The following is a 15,419-nucleotide window of genomic DNA, read 5'->3' as shown; positions in this document are numbered from 1 at the left end:
GTGCGCCAGCATGGTCGCGTTGGCGAGGGCGCTTTTCGTGTCAACGAACGCCCGGTCCATGTCGCCCGTCCAGCTTACCGGGTCCTTGCCAGACTTGCCCTTGAGGGCCTCGTACAGGGGCTGCATGAGCAGAGCTGCCTTAGGCACGAAGCGGTGGTAAAAATTTACCATCCCGAGGAACTCCTGCAGGGCCTTGATGGTCTGCGGGCGCGGAAAGGATGTCACCGCCTCGACCTTTGCTTGCAAAGGCACCGCGCCCTCCGATGTAATGCGATGTCCCAGGAAATCAATGTGGGGCAGACCAAACTGACACTTGGCTGGGTTGAGAATCAGGCCGTGTTGGCTGAGGCGACGAAAGAGGGTACGTAGGTGTGCGATGTGTTCCTCCTTATTTCAACTGGCCACGAGGATGTCGTCTAAATAGACGAAAAGGAACTTGAGGTCCCGCAGCACCGAGTCCATGAGGCGCTGGAAGGACTGGGCAGCATTCTTCAACCCAAAAGGCATCCTCAGAAATTCAAAAAGGCCGAATGGGGTGATGACTGCGGTCTTCTGCATGTCTTGCGGGTGTACCGGGACCCGGTGGTAGCCTCGGACCAGATCCACCTTGGAAAACACGGTGTTCCCAGCCAAATGGGCAGAGAAATCCCAAATGTGGGGGATCGGGTATCGATCAGGAGTGGTAGCGTCGTTAAGTCGTCGATCGTCGCCGCATGGCCGCTATGTTTCGGTACTATGTGGAGAGGCGAAGACCAGGGACTATTGGACCGGCGAATAATCCCCAGGCATCCCATCGTAGCGAACTCCGCCTTCGCGACCACCAGCTTGCCGGGTTCGAGGCGCCGGGCCCGCACGTGGACCGGGGGGGCGGTGGTAGTAATGTGGTGTCCCACACCATGCTTCGTGGCCGTAGAGGAGAACATAGGTCTGGTCAGGTCCGGAAATTCACCAAGCAGGCGAGCGAACTCGTCCGGAGTTGGGAAAGCGCCGGAGACGGTGCGCGACATGGTGGTACCACGGTGGCAAGGAATGGAGTGAAACGTGGCCGCGTTGATCAGCCGCCGGTTCCTCACATCGACCAGGAGGCCGTTGGCGCACAGGAAATCCGTGCCGAGGGTGGCTTGTGAAACCCTGGCCGTAACAAATTCCCAAACAAATCGCTGGCCGCCAAAGCACACCTGGACCCGCCGTTTGCCGAAGGTCCGGATAGCTCCACCATTAGCCGCTTCGAGGGAGAGGCCGTGCCTCCCAGCTTGAACATCAATAGCGGACACGGGTATAATGCTGCACTGTGCGCCGGTGTCGCATAGGAATCGCCGACCAGAGATGGAATCGATGATGAACAACAGCTTGCCAGAATTTCTGATTGCCATCGCAGCCGCGGGGCACCCGTCAGACCCGTTCTTCTTTTGCCGGGGTTGCAGTTGGTTTTTTTTTTGGAAGAGAAGCTGCAGGGAGGGCGGCAACATCTGGCTTTCGCGCCAAACCGCGTGTGGTAGGAGCACAGCCCCGAAGGTTGAGGAGCTGGGGTGGCGTCTGTGGGGAATGGGTGCCTCGTGGCAGCGCAGTGCTGCTGCATCACCACGAAAATCTTGTCCGCTTCAGCAGCAAGCGCTGCGCAGTCTGAGACTTTGGACCTGGCCAGGGCAGCTTGTACTTGCTCCGGTAACTGACTGAGGAAGAGCTCCCTAAAGAGGAAGCATTCCGGTTTGGAGCCAAGGAGCGTGAGCATTTGGCTCATGAGCTCAGATGGCTTGGAGTCCCCGAGGCCAAGCATAGCGAGCAGTCGGCGGTCGCGCTCCGACTTCGTGAGCCCGAAGACCTGTAACAACCGCGCCTTGATTGTTTCATACTTGCGGTGGTCCGGGGGGTTCTCAAGCAGGCTGACGATCCGCGACGCGGTGGAGCTGTCGAGTGCGGAGACCACGTAAAAATATCGGGTCTGATCCGCAACGATGTTCCGTAATGCAAACTGGGCTTCGACCTGGATGAACCAGGCGGTCGCTCGTTGCTCCCAGAATTGCGGTAGCTTCAATGCAACGGCGTTCGTTTCCATGCTTCGTTCCTTCTGCGAAAACCGTTCGCAAAAGTTGGGGTCACCAATGTAGGAATGTCCATTTGATCGGAGTCCCTTTGTGGCTCCGCCAGAACCCCTTATATTCAAGTCTAGATCATTGATTATATTCCACAAAAAGCAAGGGACCTAGTACTGAGCCCTGCGGAACCCCACTGGAAACAGCCTGCCAGTCACAAAAACACCTGTGTGTACCATTCTCGGCACCACGACCAAGGACAGAACATTTTTACATGGCAGCCGTCTCTCATTCTGCCAGTACATTTCACACCTAATCTGAGCCGTCTTTTGTCTCTTTCCTAGTCCTATCACCATCTCGTCTCGTTTTGAATACCTCTTAATGTCTATTCACTTCTTTTGTTCCCTCCCCAGCCGTCCTTTCGATCTATTTCATTTCCTTTCCAGTTTTGAAGAAGGGTTTCGACCCGAAACGTCGACTCTAATTTCTCTCCACGGATGTTGCCTGGCCTGCTGAGTTTTTCAACATTTTCTGTTGTTATTTTGGATTTCCAGCATCTGCAGTATTTTGCTATCGTATTAACCTGAAGGATACCTGGGAACATGACCTAATTTGCCCACTAAGGGAGGAGGAATGACAAGGGTTATTGGAGTCAGCACCTAAACACCACCAGCTGCAGCAAAATGCAGGTCAATTCAAAATCACACATCATGCATAATGTACCCCACAAATGCTTCATAAATGCCACCCCTACATGCTAGATGACTGCTGAAGAGGATGCGGCCAAAAAGGCATTGCAGACACCAGCCCAGCAGATCACCAAGAACGTGACATGTCTCATGATCCCAAAGTACCCAGCTCAATGCTTTCTGGGCCTGTCCACTGAAGGGAAAAGCTAGTGTAACTCTCATTACAAGCTGCAAGATGGTCATGGGCTTATCCCATGTCTCTTCACCAGGGTCAATTGAAATTTTCAAGACTGAGATCAATAGGCAAAGGGTAGGTATCAAGGGTGATGGAACAAAGATGGGTACATGGAGTTGGGGTACTGATCAGCTATGATCTAACTGAATGGTGGAACAGACTCCAGGGGCTGAATGGCCTAGTCCTGTTCCTATGTTTGTATACTACTTATATAGCTCTGAGACACCGCCTTTCAAAGCTGAAAAGCCCGTTTCTCCAGTCATAACTCAGACCTCCAACATTAGGTTCAGCCTCATGGCTCTTCTCTGCACTGCCTCCAACACTTGAATGATTAATTATCAAAATCCACGACGAGGCCTTGGACAACGTGGACCAGTTTCCATACCTCGGGAGCCAACTGTCAACAAGGGCAGACGTCGATGACGAAGTCCAACACCGCCTTCAGTCGCCTGAGGAAGAGAGTGTTTGAAGACCAGGACCTCAAACCCGGCACCAAGCTCATGGTCTACAGAGCAATAGTGATACCCGCCCTCCTCTATGCCTCAGAGACATGGACCATGTACAGCAGGCACCTCAAAGCACTGGAGAGGTACCACCAACGCTGTCTCCGCAAGATCCTGCAAATCCAACGTCAGTGTTCTCGCTCAGGCCAACATCCCCAGCATCGAAGCTTTGACCATGCTCGATCAGCTCCGATGAACGGGTCACATCGTTCGCATGCCCGATACGAGACTCCCAAAACAAGCACTCTACTCAGAGCTCTGACACGGCAAGCGAGCCCCAGGTAGGCAGAGAAAATGCTTCAAGGACATCCTCAAAGCCTCGTTGAAAAAGTGCAACATCCCCACCGACACCTGAGAATCCCTGGCCAAAAAAGTGGCGCAAGCAGCGCACGTCAACCCAAGCACCCCCCACCCACCCGCCCCTTCAACCACCGTCTGCCCCACCTGTGAGAGAGACTGTAGGCCCCGTTTGTTCTTTCATCCCCTCCCCCCTTTCCCAGCTCCTACACTTGCTTAAAAATCTGTTCCGTTTCCTGCTTTTTTCCAGTTCTGATGAAAAAATCATCGACTTGAAACATTAACTCTGTTTCTCTCTTCACAGATGCTGCCTGACCTGCTGAGGATCTCCAGCATTTTCTGTTTTTATTTAATCTATATTGGCTTTGTTGACTGGGGCTCTGCACTGGGTGAGCATTTTGCGTGTAAAGTCTACTAAGATATCTAGCTCTTTAAAGTTTATCCTTAATTATTTCAAAACCTTCTTTGGGTTATGTGGATTACCCATTTTTCCTTCCTAGGTACAGCATTTTACACATTTTTCTGCTGTGTTACATATTTTGTCCAGCTAATTGTGTAATTTCTGATCTGCCTACTCCATTTCCACTGCCCCTTGTAGTCTGGCATCATCGACAAATCTAACCAATCTGCATTGGGTTTCTGAATTCAAGTTTGAACATTAGAGGGTTCCAACACCCCATTTAGTACTTCCTCCCACCCCAACATACCTGTCATTTTCTCCCCTTCAGTCAATTTAATACCCATACCCAAGATTTACCTTGATTCCCCACAGCATTTAGATTAACTAATAGCCTTTCATCTGGAGCTTTGACAAATACCTTTTGGAAATCTAGGTACAACACATCATAGGGATTACCACATTCTACAGATTTTGACAACAGTATTAGTTTTGCACATAGAGGAAGTACCAGAAATACCTCCAAATTACAATGTATAAGGTGCCCAATATACCATGGAAACTGCACTAAATATTGAATTTGATAAAAATGGTTCTTTGTACAACTTGAAGTTAAATCTTTCAATTTTACATTAGAATTTCTTGTGTGCATTGTACTGAACAACTCTTTATAAAAAATAAAAAAAATATATATTCTTGTTGCATCAGTGCCAAATTAGTTTTTTCCTGTTAATTCATCTTCAAAGTAGTAAGGTTTACATACCTAGCTACTGAATACATGAAGAGAAAGTCATTATCTGGCGAGCCAGGCGTCTTCCCATAATCTATGTATTTCTTTTGGGTTGTACTCCTTATGTCCTTCATCACAGACTCCATCTCCTTGCTCAAGTTCGTTACTGACTATGAAAAGCAAATCAATGCAAGCAAAAAGAGATACATTTACCAGAAATAGACACAAATTTTTTTTAATTTTTTTTTTTTTTAAATACTGTTATGAAGAACACAATTTTTGCACGACTATGAATAATAGTAGAATACAAGATGGCACTCGGTTTGGAATAGTTAAATGCAATGGCATTAGTGAAAAAGCTTCAACTTCCCAAGTAAATAGATCAGGCTATAATTATTATATTGCTACCATAAAAGTATTGAACTTTGCACCTGCAACAGTATGGTTAAAGGAAAAAGCAGCCACCAAATCACAAAGTGACGAGAACAATGCCAATAGATAAGATTCATTAATTTTTATAATATTACTGGTTCATTAAATTGGCCTACAACTTGTAATGAACTAATCAGACTGTAAAATCTAGACAAAAATAAGAGGTTAAATAAAAATCTTTATAGCTTTTATTAGATCGACCTATCCTCAATATAAAAAGTCTTGCAAATGCTGCAAATTCAATGGGCATGGGAAATGTTTTGCTGGCTGTAGGATGTCAATGTTCTGATTGGCTTATATTTCTTGTGGGCCAATCAAAAATCACTTCAAAACTTACTCTCACCCACATCTGTGAGAATAATTTCTCTCAACTATTTTCAGCAGCCATATTGCTTCCTTATTTACTCACGCCATACCCCTGCAAATAAAATTTAGAGTGGAAGAATCACATAAATTTTAATAATTCTTAAAGATACCAAAAAATACTTACCAGAATAGTTACCCATTTCATTTTATCATACATTCATCAACTTTCACCTTCCATGCTCCCTTTTGCACCATCCTCAGCCTAATCTTTTGCTCATTTCTTGGAGCTCCTAATTCTTTTCTCAACATTCTCTCCTGCACTTATTCTGTGCACTCAATGTTGCTTTTATAGTCTACCCATGTACACGATTTTTTGCCTCCCTACCTTTTGGACCTCTCCTCCAAAAATGACCTAAAGTCTTTTGCTCCCCTCCTAACGGACTACCACAGAAAAGATGCCAATTTTATGACACTGCACTCTCACAAATCAACTGCATCTACGGCAGTAACTTTTACAATTTTCTACCTGTACATACAGTCAACACTCTCAATATCATTGTGATCCCACTAACATGCACTCAATGCAACTACAGGAAACTTTCTGGTATCCGGCACTGACGGGACTGAGCTGGTGCCGTACCATCAAAACTGCCGTAGAAACCAGCGTTAATGTTAAAACATACGGAGCTTTTGAGCTCCGTGTGACTCAACAAACCCTGTTGCTTAGCAACAGCTTCAAAACAGTCGGCCGCAGCTTAAAAGCGTCTTTGTAGCTAAGCAACAGCTTCAGCTAGACCTTGCAGAGCCTGACTTGGAAAAAAAAGCAACGAGAAGTAAAAAAACTTATCGGAAACGGCTCCTGAATTTTGCCGGTAGATAGAGCTTTCCGGACATTTAACCTCTGGTTAAACGAAAGTTTCCTGTGTTACTATATAAGAAAACAGACATGCATTTTTTTTTCCCCACAGGCAAACAAAACACAGTTTTTCTAGTCACTTTACTCATTCCAAGTCTTCCAAATGATGAATGCTCCAACCGCCTTTTTATTTCCACCAATATATTGTTTTCAACAATCCAATTTGAGTGTTTCCCACTACTATAAATTAATGGGCCTGAATTTGCGGTCAGCGGCGTAGCTAAGGAGTGCGCTGCCGGCATTGCAAGGAAATCCTCCCTACGTCGTGCGATCCTCCCTGCGAGAATTTCCTTTCAAATGCTGCAGAGTTCCACACAGCGTACTCCCCCATGGAGCGCACCGTTGTGCGTATGCGAACCTGGGATCACGTGGGGCGGTGCTCCTGTTACTTCCGGACTCTTAGTCAATTGCCAATGCAATACTTCCGAAGTGAAATTCTGGGTAAACTCATCAGGGATACCGGGGATCTTTCTTTGTGTCTCCTTTATAGAGATATAATACGTGACTCTTGAAAAAAATTCTATCGTTCTCTCATAACAACAAATGTTTATTACAAACCTCCTTTTAAAACAAAGTATTGCAAAACTTTCATTGTATCAAATTTTGCTATTACAAACTTCTCATTATAACAATCAGTGTAGGCCACTCATCATAATAACAAACAGTTTGTAATAACAGTTTATGTAAAAATGCATTGTCACAAACTATGCATTAAAAAAAAATCTAACGCTAAAAGCATGCCATTATAATAAATTCTGTAACTGCAATCTTCTCATGGTAACAATCTGTTATTGCAAATCTCATTAGAACTATTCAAAATTCACAAACATCAGTTGTTACAAACCTCATACTGGCAATACATACATATACTGGCAATACAAGTCTCTCATTGCTTTACACACTGATTATCAACTACTCATTAAAAAAAAGGTTACTAACCACTCATTTAATGCTTTTTTCAGTGGCTTATAAACACTTCATTATGATAACCTCTTAAAACAAATCTCCCATTATAGCACTGCTTTGTTACAGATCATTTTGTTGTTACAATGTTCTCATCTGGTCCCCTTACGCTGTGGAACAAGCTTCCTGCGCCTGTCTGCACCAGACTTAAATTTTTTTTGCGTAATTACTTCGCAGTAGTTGGGCAATTAGCCCATCTTTTCGGCAGCACGTTGATTTGTATGAGGAGGTGAAAGACGCAGAGAAGCCTATGTGTAGTCGGAACTTGCCAGATTGCAAGTTCGGGATTTATACGAGCTTGCGGTCAGTTTCAAAGGCGGTATGACGGCGTACTCTGACAGTAAGTACGACAAATTCAGGGGCAATATATTTTATATCTGTCTTTCATCCTTTTCCCAAAAATGCATAAATTTACATGAAAACCAACATGAAGCTGCTTAGTCAGGCCCCCTTTCTACAACTTCCTTTATGTTTAATCATAACTTCGCAACCACAACCAATATTGAATGCCACATTTTTAAAGGAGATTCACATCCGGCACTACCCAACAGTACAGTGGAATTTGTTTTACAGGTCACTACTTATAGTGGTTATTTGGGCATATGGATCAAATCTTACTTTCCAAATCCATTTTCCATTTATACTCACATGTATGCTACGATTTCTAATGATCTGTAGGCTTTAGGTTGGACAGGTCAGAATAGAAAAGTGATTTTCTTGATGTTTCACAGGCATTAAATAATATTGCACCTTACTGGGTGCAACTTAGCTGTAGGCAGAGAATTGAACAGCTCTGGGAATGTCAAATGGAACTGGATTGACCTACCAAAATTAGTGCTGCCGATTTGTGTGTCTTTTTCAAAAATTTTCTCCTGAACATCATATTTTGCACAGCATTCCCAACCAAACTTGCTCTTATGCTTTCCTTGAAACGCAAGGTGGAGATTCTGCAAAGCATTGGGACAATGCTGAAAACTAGCCAGACAGCTCTGGCGAAAAGCTTTAAAATCCTGCAGTCCACACTTCCTAACCTGATAAAGAACAAGGATAAATCATGAATGACTAGCTGACCAATGAGATCAGATAGCAAACACAAACCCAACAACATAATAACTGCACTGGATGTTGCTAGGTATGTTAATCTACTGGATACAATCCACATAATTGTTGCTAGTTACAGTACTTTCTTACAGACGTGAACTGCAAACCGTTTTTGTAAATGTCAGTTTAAAGGTGTGAATGACCAAACATTTGATGAAAACATAGTAGATAATGCGATCCTTCTATCAGTAGGAATTACACTGGAAATTTTAAACTTACTGGTGAACCTAGGATATGCTGAAATTCGCAGCATCCCCAGGAGACCTCCAAAATGCAACATATAGTTAAAAGAGCATATCCTTCAAGTGATGTTATAGGAAGTTTACTAAAAATCTACCATGTATTAAAAAGTGTGGAGTTGCAATATTCTAGTGGCATTACACCTGTAGTTATTGTTGTCAGAATAATTCTATGTGACACATTAATTTAAGTGGTACCCCAGCATAGTGTTATGTGATGTCAATCAACGAATCGGAAACCTCTTCTGTGAAATCATGGTATGATTCTTAATTTTGTTCACCAAGAGGCACTGCAGCAATCATTTCCTTGAGAGATCATCAGATGAATTGGTGGAGAGTAAAGGTAAGCTCACTTGAGAGGCACAAATAACACAAATGTGCTTCGAAGAAAACTATCATTTCTTTCCCTGCAGGGAACACTAAGTAAATGATGTTTGCTGATACAGTGTGCGTCCAAAACGTCAGACTTCATGAAAGGGAAGTGAAAAGCTGCTGAAACAATTTTGCCAGTCACAACTGTACGAAAAATGAAGTGAATAGACTTTCCAAGTGGTAGCTCACATACTTGGCAGTAAAAAAAAGACTTGCATTTATATATCGCCTTTCATGACCTCAGGACATTCCAAAGCGCTTTACAGCCAATTAAATACTTTTGAAGTGTAGCCACTGTTGTAATGTAGGAAACGCAGCAGCCAATTTGCGCTCTGCAAGGTCCCACAAACAGCAGTGTGATAATGACCAGATGATCTGCTTTTGTTATGTTGATTGAGGGATAAATATTGGCCAGGTCACCGGGGATAACTCCCCTGTTCTTCTTTGGAATAGTGCCATGGGATCTTTTGCGTCCACCTGAGAACACAGACGGGATGCACCTTCTCCAGTGCCTCTATATCCTTTTTAGAATATGGAGGCCAGAACTGCTCACAGTACTCCAATTCTATCCCTCTAGAAATGAACTCCAGTGATTTGTTTGCCTTTTTAATGGCCATATTAGCCTGCACCACTACTTTTAGTGATCTCTGTTCCTCTACCCATTTAACACTTATTTTACAAGGTGTATGTGCTCTCCCTATTCTTTCTACCAAACTGTATTACCTCACACTTATCTATATTTAAGTTAATTTTCCAATTACAGGCCCATTCTGCAATCTGTATTCTGTCACAGTCCTGCTCTCTATTAGGTACAATTTGGTGTCATCGCAAGTTTTGAAATTGTACTTCCGTTTCCCCGAGTCCAAATCATTTATGTAAGTGGTGCACAGCAGTGGTCCCAGCACCGATCCTTGTGGAGCACCACTTCCCACTATTTGCCAATCCGAGTAAATACCTTTAATCCCTACTCTCGGTTTTCTGTATTGCAGCCAGCTTGCTACCATAAGAACACAAGAAATAGGAACAGGAGTAGGCCATTCGGCCCTTCGAGCCTGCTCCACCATTTAATGCGATCATGGCTGATCTTCTGTCTCAATTCCATTCACCATCCTTATCGCCATATCCCTCGATGCCCTTATTAGTCAGAAATCTATCGACTTCTGTTTTGAATATACCCAATGACTGAGCCGCCACAGCTCTCTGGGGTAGAGAATTCCAAAGATTCACCACCCTCTGTGTGCAGAAATTTCTTCTCATCTCAGTCCTGAATGGCCTTACCTTTATCCCGAGGCTGTGGCCCCTAGTTCTAGACTCCCCAGCCAAGGGAAACATTCTCCCAGCATCCACCCTATCAAGCCCTGTAATAATTTTGTATGCTTCAATGAGATCCCCTCTCATTCTTCTGAATTCAAGAGAATACAGGCCTAGTTTACTCAATCTCTTCTCATACGACAGTCCCGCCATCCCAGGACTCAATCTCGTGAACCTTCATTGCACTCCTCTATGGCAAGTATATCCTTCCTTAGGTAAGGAGATCAAAATTGTACACAGTACTCCAGGTGTGGTCTCACCAAGGCCCTATATAATTGGAGTAAGAATTCTTTACTCCTGAACTCAAATCCTTTTGTAATGAAGGCCAGCATACTATTCGTCTTCCTAATGGCTTGCTGCACCTGCACATTCACTTTCAGTGACTCATGTACAAGGACACCCAGGTCCCTTTGAGCATCTACATTCCCCAATCTTTCACCATTTAGGAAATACTCTGCCTTTCTGTTTTTTCTACCAAAATGGATAACTTCACATTTATCCGCATTATAATCCATCTGCCATGTTTTCGCCCACTCTTCACATCCTCTTCGCAACTGACACTATCTATTAATAATATTCACTATTTAATATTCTATGAGATCATGGCTGATCTGTACCTCAACTTAATTTACCCACCTTTTCTCAATATCCTTTTACCCATAGCAAATTTGCTAGGTTGGCCAGGGAACATTGAAATTTGGTTTGTCAATTTCAGGCTACTTCTTAGGACCATACAGTATTTTAAGAGTGTTGTGCATCTACAACAGTGTCACACCCACAGAGTGATATACTACTGTTCTTGGTAATAGCAGATCTCCCGTGGTATTGCTCACAGTAAATCAAAGGATACATTTTGGTAAGAAGAATGAGGAGAGACAATACAAGCTAAATGGTACAATTTTAAAGGGGGTGCAAGAAGAGAGAAACCTGTGGGTGTTTGTGCACACATCTTTGAAGGTGGCAGGGCAGCTTAACAAAACAGTTAATAAAGCATATGGAATCCTGGGCTTTATGAATAGAGTCAGAGTACAAAAGCCAGGAAGTTATGCTAAACCTTTATAAAACACTCGTTCAGCCCCAGCTGGACTATTGTGTCTAATTCTGAGCATCACACTTTAGGAAGGATGTGAAGCCTTTGGAGAGGGTACAGGAGAGATTTACTAGAATGGTTCCAGGGATAAGGGATTACAGTTGCATGGATAGACTGGAGAAGCTGGGGTTGTTCTCCTTAGAGCAGAGAATGCCAAGAGGAGATTTGATAGAGGTGTTTAAAATCATGAAGGGTTTAGATAGAGTAAATAAAGAGAAACTTTCCAATGGCTGAATGGTCAATAACCAGAGGGCACAGATTTAAGGTGCTTGGCAAAAGAACCAGAGGAGACATGAGGAAAAACTTTTTTTACTCAATGAGTGGTTAGGATTTGGAATGCACTGCCTGATAAGGCGGTGGAAACAGATCCAATAGTAGCTTTTAAAAGGGAATTGGATAAATACTTGGAGAAAAATGGCAGGGATATGGGAAAAGAGCGGGGGAGTGGGACTAACTGGATTGCTTTTCGAAAGAGCTGGAGCAGACGCGATGGGCCGAATGACATCCTTCTGTGCTGTACTATTCTATGATTTCTTTTTGTACCTGCGCACTAGCTTTTAGTGTTTTGTGTAACTGGGCACCTAAATCCCTTTGGCTCCCATCTATGTCCCTTTGTAACTTTCTGCTCCCATCTACACAACTTACTGTACTTCTTAATTTAGTGTCATCTGCAAACTCGACGGGGCCAAATGGCCTCCTTCTGTACCCCTATGATTCTATGATGCACTGCTTTAGAACAATAGGGGTGCTACCAAAAGGTGATCAACAAAGTTTGACAGGGAAAGTATGATAGGAAGTAAAAGCAGCACTTGAAGGAAGTGCATACCATACAAAAAACTTGTCATATTTTATATATAGATAGATATAATGGTAAATCAGTAATTATTTTTATAAGCATGTAGCTGAACATCCCATTTCTGTGTTAGCTTGGCTCAGTTGGCAGCTGGGTCATAAGGTTGAGGGTTCAATTCACACATCAGGAGCTGACCTCAATCTAGGCTGACAGTAAAGTACAGTAGAAGCAGTGCTACATTGTCAGAAGTGGCATCATTGTAATGTTGGTGCTCTGACTTTGGCATTCATGCAAACCCTTTCTTGGCTCTACCACTGACAGCACAACCTATAGCCCTATTCTCTGGAACTCCCTCCCTAAACCCCTCCACTTCTCTCTCCATTTTCGAAAACTTTCTTAAAACCGATCAATTTGACCAACTTTTTAGCCATCTCTGCTAACTCTCTCACTATGGCTTGGCATCCAATCCATTCTTCCTCTCCTATGCAAAGCACGCTAGGTCCTTTTTCTACATTAAAGGGGCTATATAAATGTAAATTGTTGTAAAATTAGGCAAGTCTTATTTGAAGAAAATTAATAATCATATGAGTTAAATATATTTAACATGATTTGATAAGCAACATTTTTCCTTTAACCGCAAATTATTAAGAGCCAAAAGGAACTAATCAATCTTTGTACTACTTAAAAAATATTTCAAGTAACACACAGTACACACTCATTCACAAACTTTTCTACAAAATTATCTAAGCAATAAATTTACAGTAAAGTCCTTTTAAAAAAAAAAATCAATTACCAGAAGAGTTGAAACCTTATTGCTGACAATTAAGTGGAACATAAGTATATTTATATTGCAAACTGATCTACAATATTCAATGTTAACCCCACAAGTTACCTTTGCATCTTAGTACTAGATAATTAGACAAGAAATAAGCACGTCAGTCTCGGTGGAGAGAATAGCTAAGTTAATATTTAAGAGGTAGCTGAAAAATCCACACCTGAAACATTAACTCATCTATTCTCTCCTCAGATACTAACTGACCTGCTGAGTGGTTCCAGAATTTTCTGTTTTTGGTTTAGATTTCAAGCATCAGCATTTTTTTGCTTTTTTGTTTTGTGAAGATATTACTTTATAGAAACCCAAAATTAAATTACAAAAAAGATTTTGCAGCCTTACACCAATGCTTACTGGGAACATTCCCAACTGTTCCTGTTGTTCTTCCACTTCCCTGATGAGAGCTTGCAAGGTTTTGCTGATGTAAGGTGACCAAGTGCTCTTTTCCTCACTCTTTTCAGGGTAACAGGGAAGGACACTGTTGGCGAACTGTCTACAGAGGGGGCATGTAAACTCTCCTTTATCCACTGAGAAACTCTGCAGCACCTGGTCATTCTGAAAGAGAGTCACATCACCTATTTTTAATGAAAAGTACCACCAAATTCCAAGTCATGACAGATTGTTCACTGTTAAATCTGTTGACAAATAATGCCATTTCAAACTTTCTTATAACAAAAAAGCACATCATACTTGTCAATCGATAGAATTGCAGGAGAGGAAGCAATATTTTATATTTCTTTGTTTACAAATACACAATGTGATGGCATAAATTTTTATCAGAACACATGATCATATTAACTTGATACAATGCCATCATGACATAATTGACAGGTTTCTATTGGCTATTTATGACCGAACAAAAAATATTATAAAGACAGTGCCCTTTTAAAAATACATTAAGCAGCTGAATATTGTTGTTGTTGCTGCTCCGACATGGTTTCAAAGAAGCTGTGGAGAGTAGCCTGGTGGCATCAGTGCACATGCGCAGATAGTGGTAGGATGCAGGCTTATAATTATGCCGCACTGCAAATTCTTCACTTTGATCAAATGGAGGATATGCAGAGCAGGAGCTAGCCAGTTGCTCCACTTAGCGAAAGAATTAGGAAAATCAACCGTTAACTTTCAAGACACTTTGCTAATACTGTTGTGGAATCACCCACTACAAACACCTGTACGAAGGTCACATGCCCTTCTCTTGATTAATGATTGCCCATAACAATGCATTAAAAAAAATATATACATGTCTTACAATTGCAATTCAAATTATAGCTAGGTCCAAGGCAATCAAATAGACACTGAATCCTTTAAAAGATGGAACTATATGATGGCCATTATATAAGTGAGCAATGAATGAGTTATCAAAATGAGCTTCCCCCAATTTTCTCCCTTAGATATAGATTAGGAATGAAAAAGGTCTTCCAACCCATTTGATCCCATCCTTCAAGAGTACTAAATCTACAATCTTCCCCTGACAGCATCTAGCGGTTTCTTATACGAGTCCAATAACCTGAGTGTAACCATCCTCTCGGACAACCCATCCCAGCTGCTAATCACCCTTCTGCCCTAACTGATCAGAGTATTGTTTTGGGTTTTCTTCTCATCATAGAATTATAGAATGATACAGCACAGAGGGAGGCAATTCTTCTATCCAATTATTACATATTTCTATAAGGTCCGCTCTGAGACATCTCTTATCAAGACTAGAGAGCCTTCGTTTTTGGTCTTAAGATGTGGGCAACACTGGCAAGACAGTATTTGCCCATCCCTAATTTCCGACAGCATTAAGAGGCAACCACAAAGTGACTTTTAATGCTTTCACGGGGAACATCTTCCCCTTCCTGAGGACATCTGTGAACCATGTGGGTTTTTATGACAACAACAGATTTCCTGGTTATGTTTGCTGCTAGCCCAGAAAGTACAAGATTTTTAAAATTCAATTTCATAACTTGCCATGGTGGGACTTGGATTAACAACCACTGGGTAGCTGGTCCAGTACCATAACCACAAGGCTAGTATACCCAGAAGAAATCATTCCTCATAGCTTTTCTCTATATGACATTGGGAACCACTCACTGCTCACCTCTGCACTGTCTTTAGGGCCTGGTTGGCTCCCTTGTTTCACATTGACCAGAACTGTATGTAGTATTTCAGGTGTAGCATGCTCATGACACTACAGTTCC

General features: G+C 42.7%; 1 protein-coding gene across 1 annotated transcript in view; it reads right to left on the bottom strand.

Moving 5' to 3' along the window:
- The window catches only part of ubr3 (ubiquitin protein ligase E3 component n-recognin 3), a 381,077-nt gene that overhangs the window by 128,133 nt on the left and 237,525 nt on the right, over nt 1–15,419 (bottom strand). The window contains 2 exon segments of the mRNA XM_085986233.1: nt 4,918–5,054; nt 13,582–13,794. Coding sequence (XP_085842359.1) covers nt 4,918–5,054; nt 13,582–13,794 — 350 coding nt within the window.

Source organism: Somniosus microcephalus, chromosome 4 (assembly GCF_052327205.1).
Source record: "Somniosus microcephalus isolate GS21.2 chromosome 4, FLI_Smic_1.0, whole genome shotgun sequence".
Taxonomy (NCBI): domain Eukaryota; kingdom Metazoa; phylum Chordata; class Chondrichthyes; order Squaliformes; family Somniosidae; genus Somniosus; species Somniosus microcephalus.
The sequence above is the reverse complement of the archived record's forward strand: the minus strand, read 5'-3'. Positions and strand labels throughout refer to the sequence as shown.